The sequence below is a fragment of the Nanorana parkeri genome, unplaced genomic scaffold (assembly GCF_000935625.1).
Source record: "Nanorana parkeri isolate BGI_ZX_2015 unplaced genomic scaffold, ASM93562v1 scaffold74, whole genome shotgun sequence".
NCBI lineage: Eukaryota > Metazoa > Chordata > Amphibia > Anura > Dicroglossidae > Nanorana > Nanorana parkeri.
Window position 1 is genome coordinate 176,496 of NW_017306342.1, and position 7,164 is coordinate 183,659.

Genomic DNA, 7,164 nt, shown 5'->3' on the forward strand with positions numbered 1-7,164 from the left:
CAAAAATATAAGAAAAAAAAATATTTTGGAAGATTTATCTAAAAAAATACAGTGTAACAACTGTTTCTATTATGGTTTTGTTCATACTTAAAGCATGCCAAAGATGTAGTTGTTTTCCCAAGCTGCAATACATGGCCATGGGAAGGGTTCTGCAAGTTCCCTTTCAAAAATAATATAAAAAAACAAATAAAAAAAAAAAAATTACACACAAAACAGAAAATATGCAGATACTGCAGCTTTAAGCCACATTCCCACTTGGCAAGGTAGCAACAAGATATTCTACAGTAAGAGCCCTTGTCTCAATAACTCCAGGCCTTGCCACTTTTATTTTTAACCCCCTCGACATCCGTAACAGTACCTTCCAGCAGGAAAGGGGTTAATTGGCCATGTGACAATATCCAGACTGATTTAAGACAGGCCCATGGGCCTTACTGCAAATGGCAGAAATATAAGATGCACAAATCAATATTGCTTCTGGAGTGAGCGCATGTAAATCAGTTGCTGCAAGCTATTTACATAATGAAGCAATAGTGGGTACCACTGAGAAGAACGCACAAAAGGGGTCCTTGTTTAATGAGACATGCACTTACTATTTGACATCTGGCCCCCTGTATAAAACCATCATTTGCCTTTGGAAATTGCATGAAAGGCTACTACAAAAGACATCTAAGAGCTTCCAACCCAGCGTATAGAGCCTGGGGGAGGCATTAACATAAGCAACATCACAATATCATATATATATTATTTGCATATTAATATATTACAATATATTAATATATTAAAAGTGGGAATGTAGCTATAGGGCATATATGTTTCTTTTCATAGTACTGAATAAAGAAGGCTTGAGTGTTTTGTTCTAGGAGAAAATGCGAATGGCCTGAGTGACTTCTGTGTGACACACTGGGCATTGTGGTTCATTCTTCTCGCAGATGCGGTTGGCACACTCCATGCAAAACAAGTTGTGGCCACATGGTACCAAGGCAGCGATCACCTCGCTCTCAAAGCAGATGGAACAATCGCGGCTGCCTTTCCTCCTCATACCTGACGAAGAGGAAGACGAGCTGGAAGAGGAAGAGCTGCTACTGGAGGACGAGGAAGAAGAGGAGGAGTCGGAGCCAATGTTGGTGTAGGAGGAGTAGCTCAGGCCACCGCCGGGGTCACTGCGCACTCTACGCGCTAAGGGATGCTCTGGGACCACACTGCTTCCATGCAAGGGAGGAGAGAGCCTGGGGGGAGCGGTGCAGCCCACCCCATTGAGTCGCCGGTGGTTAGAAAGCAGCCCGTTGGCATTGTTTTGGTAGGCACTTGTCGTGCCATTGCGTTCAAACTGGGACCAGAGCAAAGCAGTGCCAGGTGGGGCAGGGGCAGGGTCAAAAGGGGAGTCAAAAGCCAGCTCAGTGGAGTCGGGAGAGATGGTCTCACTGGCGTATATGTATCCATTGCCATTCACGTTATTGTTATTGTTGCCATTGTTGGTAAAACTGAGGGCAGGGCTGGGCGGGCTGTAGTCTGCCAGCCTTGTGCCGTTGGTGCCCCCAAAGTAAGAGTCAGTGGAGGCACTGCCCAGAGAGCTGGAGCTGTCGTTGCGGTAATTAGAGAAAGCCTTGCGTGACCCCGTGCTGGAGTTGACGCCCGGGGTAGGCTTGCTCCACAGGCTCCCCATGCCATGTAAATCAAAGCCAACATCAGTCCCATTTGCGTGAAAGTCATTCTCGTCGGTCAGCTCTATGAGCCCTCCGGTACGTACAGCGATGTGCGCCTCGATCTCCTCCCGGGCGCGATCGACATTCTCCGGCATGCCAGTGACCTCAAACACCGGCTCTTTGTCCCTGCTGGGGGTGACGATGTACGTGTGGGTCTGCTGCTGGATCCGTTTGATGGTGGCCCCTTTAGGTCCTACTACCAGCCCCACCACCCTGTAAGGAACCCGCACCTGGATGGTGGTCTGCCCGGGGAGGTTTGGAGGTCCAGGCACGGACGACCCCTGGCCATTCAACGCGTTCTTATTGCGAGAGGCTCGGATCATTGAAAAGTGCTCTGCTGCTGAGATGATCTCTCTCCTGGCCATGGCTACATCCTCCTTTCTCCCAGTCACAACAAAGACAGGCTCCTCCCCACGGACCGGGGTCTTGATGTAGGTGTTGGTCTTCGCCCGCAGAGCTTTGATTTTACAACCTGGGGATAAAATGGACAATTACTCTTGGTGTTTAAAGAAAAAGAAATACACAGCGTGACCCCATAAAACAAAAGGAGGACGGCTGAGCAGCACTTACATGAAAGAAGGGCACAGCTATAAGGTGGGCAGCTGGGAGTGAATAAACTGCAGTGCCAACACAGCACAAAACATGGGAATGCACAAAGCAACATGCAGAAGCATCATCATCACCACCAAGGAAAGCCATGCCAAGACACACAGGCACCAATCATACATCCAGTGCCAGTCACCCCCCATTCATGCAGGTAGAAGATGGTGCAGGGTGTCCGCACTTCCCTTTGTCTCGGCTCACCATAACATTCCAGCATTCAGCCAACGTGCGCACAACAAAAGCCGCCCGCCAGCCTTACCTTGCCTACCGACGATCTCGGCCACATGCTCGGAGCTGGGCACCGGCACGCACTCGGTCATGTTGACGCTCTTTTTCCGGGGCTCATTGTCGTACATGGAGTTCTCGTCGTTGTCCAGCCCCAGCAGGGACAGCTGGTCGAGCGCGATCTGGAGGGCTCGCTGGTCATCCAGAGTCTCGACGCCTCCTCCTCCTCCGCTGCCGTTCCTCTCCATGTCGGCGAACAGCGAGCTGGGCATGGTCAGCGGCAGCACGGGCGGCAGGTTCCCCCGCTCCTCTCGCCTCGGTAGTAGGAACAGACACAAAGGAAAGCGAGGTGGCCAGCACTACGGAGAGAGGGGAGGGAGGCAGCTGGATCTCGGCTTCTCCCGTTCAGCTTGGAGGTCTCGTGGGCTGCTGCTCCGGGAAGGGTCGTGCGGCGAGTCAGTGCAATCACGGGTGGTCAGCCCACCGCTCCGTAGCGGGATGCAGGCGCAGCTCCCCGACTTCTTTGTGGCCAAAATATGCCAGAGATGGCAGCGTTTCTTTAAGGAGCCCCTCCCCGGCTCACTCAGCGTTTTTCTCCCCTCCTGTCTGAGCCACTGCAGCCAGACGGCACTAGAGGGGGATAAGAGGGCCGTGACGTCACCGGCAAGGCTTGACAGCACAATGGAACTGACACCGGGGAGGGACGGCCCTATTGGCTTAGCTCGGCACCGGAGGGCCGGCCTGGCGCGTCTGGCACGCCCACTTCTCCTCCCCCCGGCAGAAAGCAAGGAAAAACTCCTTTCTTTGTTGTCTAATGCAGAACAATAAAGAATGGAGACACTGGGCTATACTGGGATAGGGACACACTTGGATAGGGACACACTAGGATATTGGGATAGGGCATACTAGGATAGGGAGACGCTGCGATAGGAGACACTGGTGTGTGGGGACTCTGGGATCTGGAAACACTAGGAAGTGGTGACACTGGGATGTGGGGACACTGGGATAGGTGACACTGGGATGTGGGGACACTGGGCAGTGGGAGCATTGGCATAGGAGACACTGGGAAAGGAGAGATTGGGTTGTGGGGATAGTGGCACAGGGAGACCCATTGAAAAAGTAGACACTGGGAAGTGGGGACACTGGAATAGGGAGACAATGAGATGATGATACATTGGTATAGGGAGACACTAGGATGCGGGGACACTGGAGTAGAAAGACACCAGGATGTGGGGACACTGAGATAGGGAGACATTGGGATGTGAAAACACAGGGATGATAAGATATTGGGATAGGGAGACACTGGGATGTGGAGACATTGGCATGATGAGACTTTGGGATGGGGTGATACTAGAATGTGGGACACTGCGATGTGGTTACACTGTGAGGGATATGGAGATAGTGGGATGTGTCTGCACTGGGATGTGGAGAGATTGGGGTGATGAGACACTGGGATGTGGATACACTGTGAGGGATATGGAGACATTGGGATGTTTCTGCACTGGGATGTGGAGAGATTGGGGTGATGAGATATTGGGATACGGAGACACAAGGAGGGATGTGGAGACACTGGGAGGGATGTGGATATTGGGGTGGGGGGTGATGAGATATTGGGATATGGAGACACTGGGATGTGGTGACACTGGGAGGGATACGAAGACATTGGGATGCAGATACACTAGGATATGGAGACACTGAGATGTTGATAGACTTAGATGGGGATACACTGGGATGTGGATAGATTGGGGGTGATTAGATATTGGGACATGGAGACACTGGGAGGGATGTGGAGACATTGGGATGTGTCTGCACTGGGAGGGATGTGGAGACACTGGGAGGGATGTGTAGATGTGGAGAGATTGGGGTGATGAGATATTGGGATGTGGGGACTCTATCATTTTCCTCCATCTCTATCTGAGAAAGGTGCACCTGCAGTGTTTCCCAGTAGCCCAGAGTGACTCCCCATTAGCCCACACCAGTCTGTCATAGGGGATCACTAGCATGCTCCCCGATGTATGCATCGCCTGCTGCGATAATCGTCTGTCCGATCACATCAGCCACACACGTCTTTTATTGTGTCAGCAATGACAGACAATAATTACAATTTGTACAGAAGCGGCGACACAACACACACAGTGAGATCCATCCTGGGTGCCATAATAAAGGCTGGCAGAGCTATCTCCGATCTCTGCACTGTTTTGGGGGCCATACCCCTTGCCTATAGAAATCTGGAAATCTTCCCGGCAGCGATCTGAATTCCTCGTGTCCCCGGCGGCGTCACTAATTGGGATGACAGTTCCTCCGGTGCTGAAGCGGGCGGAAGCGGTGGCAGCATGTATTGTGCGGCGGGCTGACCTTACGGGCGGGTTCAGCCGGCAGCGGAGGGGTTAAAGCACCGTCTGCCACAAAGCAGGAGCGCAGCACGGCGCAGATTGCCGTTTGACACATGGTGGGGGAGGGGATCGCTAGACAAGCTCGCCGGACACAAAGTGGCTAATGTAATTTGTAGCCGCCTCAGCCTCGGAGGTCAATAACGACGCTGCCGGCTGATTACAGAAACTTCCACTTGCTCCGGGGACAGATCCGATCCTGTCCGGGTCCCCATACACTTCATTGTCTGCTATCTGTTGTATGGCAGCACCCAGACCCATGCACACAATGGTGGCTCGCTGCATCCCTTCACTTTCACTGGATTAGGGATATGTCCGGGCATGTGGGGAGCTCCCCCTCTGCTAATACCTAAGACCTCCTTTGTTCTGCACCATTGCATTGTCGCAGTCATGAATAAAGGAGGCATTCAAGGAGGTCACCATGTCACTCCCCTGATACTGCCATTAAAACCGCACCGTGTACATATAGCGCAGGGACATCACTTGCCGTGTCAATGGATGCAGCATTTTGCAGGTAGTTATTCTGATGTTTATTGTAATGACAGGCCATTTCCTCCGGATGTTTAGATCATCTGCAGCAGTAGCAGAACTTGCTGGCCAAGGCGACCCCCACTCCTTTGTGTGAAAGCCTTCATCTGAGTCCATGTGTTCCATAGACAGGAAGACCCCCATTCACCCGGCTCAGAGATTGAACACTGTCCCATGTGGATTGCAGGCACTCTGACACAAAGAGTGCTCTTTATGAACCCTGTCCATCACCTCTTCCATGGATGCTGGGACTGCTCCTATTCTCTGCTCAAGCATTGTATGAGCCAAATGACAAAATCGCTTCTCCGGACACAGGTGTGGCACAATGCGTGGTTTTAACGGGGACATCATCGCTAAAATGGGCAAACGGCTTAGATTTAGCGAAGCTGAAAGTTTGGTCAATTATTTTGGTTCAAAAAAGTTCCCCTTTAAACCTGTGCGATTTGAATCGCTTTGGCTGCCGCACGAAAAAAAAGAAATCGCATTATTTTATAGATCCCATTTATATTAATGCAGCACACCTCTGTGCACCTTGGAAAATGGTGCAAGTAGTGAAATGTATCACCAGCAAACCGTGGTCAAATCTTCAGAAAGTGATCATTTTATTGATGCGCACACACACACATCTTATCACACAGCAACGTTTCGGGGCAACTCAGGCATGCCTGAGGAAGGGACCCTGAGTGGCCCCGAAATGTTGCAATGTGACAAGATGTGTGCGCATCAATAAAAGGATCACTTTCTGAAGATTTGACCACGCTGTGCTGGTGATAGATTTTGCTACTTGAATCCTAAGCGGCGCCATCCTCAGTCACTACAGCACTACTGGTACAGGACATACAAGTAATGGTGCCCATACACCTTACTAATATCGGCTGATTTTCGTATGCAATGGCGTTTTCGCCCGATGTTCGTAAGGTTGATGGGCAGTGTACAACCGCAAATACTGTACAATTGATCAACTTTTGACTAACCAGCAGGTTAGAAAACTTTGGTCGATCGTACGGTTTTCGCAAGGTTGGTGGCGTTTCCGTACGCCAAAATTAGTACGCTTTACACTGCACATGCGCAGACGAAAATACGTGCGGTCGATTACCGCAATTTGTCCCGGTGCTTTCTTTTAATTACCGCTGATCCAACCTTGCGATAATCAGGGCAGGGTGGGGCCGCCGTACGAAAATCGTACGACGGTTCAATCATCGAATGAAAAGTTTTGTCCGATGATCGCAAGGTGTATGGGCAGCTTTAGAAATGCGGTAGGATTCTCCTGTATCCTGTTCTTGAAAATGGTGCAGGAGCATCTTATAGTGCGTGTTTAGCCCCATTCCACCGTACCAACCGTTCAGTGTCTGCCGCCCCCCTCTGCCAATCCCTCCACTGGCTCCCACTTGCCCAACAAATAAAATTCAAAATACAAAAAAATACTAACAACATACAAAGCCATCTACAACTCCGCCCCAACCTACATCACTGACCTCATCTCAAAATATCACCCAAACCGTCCTCTCCCTTCCTCTCAAGACCTCCTGCTCTCTAGCTCTCTCATTACCTCCTCCCATGCTCGCCTCCGAGACTTCTCCAGAGTGTCCCCCATTCTCTGGAACCCCTTACCCCAATCTGTCTGCCTATCTCCTACGCTGCCCACCTTTAGGCGATCCTTAAAAACCCATCTCTTCAGGGAAGCCTACCTCATCTCAGCATAACTGCCTTTTACT

At 50.8% G+C, this 7,164-nt stretch overlaps 1 protein-coding gene across 1 annotated transcript; it reads right to left on the reverse strand.

Moving 5' to 3' along the window:
• Positions 1-785: 785 nt before the first annotated feature.
• MEX3B (mex-3 RNA binding family member B) lies at positions 786-2,894 on the reverse strand. Its single transcript, XM_018576710.1, has 2 exons — positions 2,566-2,894; positions 786-2,175 (listed from the first exon to the last, which is right to left on the reverse strand). The coding sequence occupies exons 1-2, from the start codon at positions 2,801-2,803 to the stop codon at positions 857-859; spliced, it is 1,557 nt and encodes a 518-aa protein (XP_018432212.1). The 5' UTR covers positions 2,804-2,894; the 3' UTR covers positions 786-856.
• Positions 2,895-7,164: the final 4,270 nt, after the last annotated feature.

Bases quoted from the DNA above. Each gene is read 5' to 3' on its own strand.
- MEX3B (XM_018576710.1), bottom strand. From the start codon at position 2,803: ATGCCCAGCTCGCTGTTCGCCGACATGGAGAGGAACGGCAGCGGAGGA. The intron at 2,176-2,565 runs GTAAGGCTGGCG...TTTTATCCCCAG, and splicing joins CGAGATCGTCGGTAGGCAAG to GTTGTAAAATCAAAGCTCTG.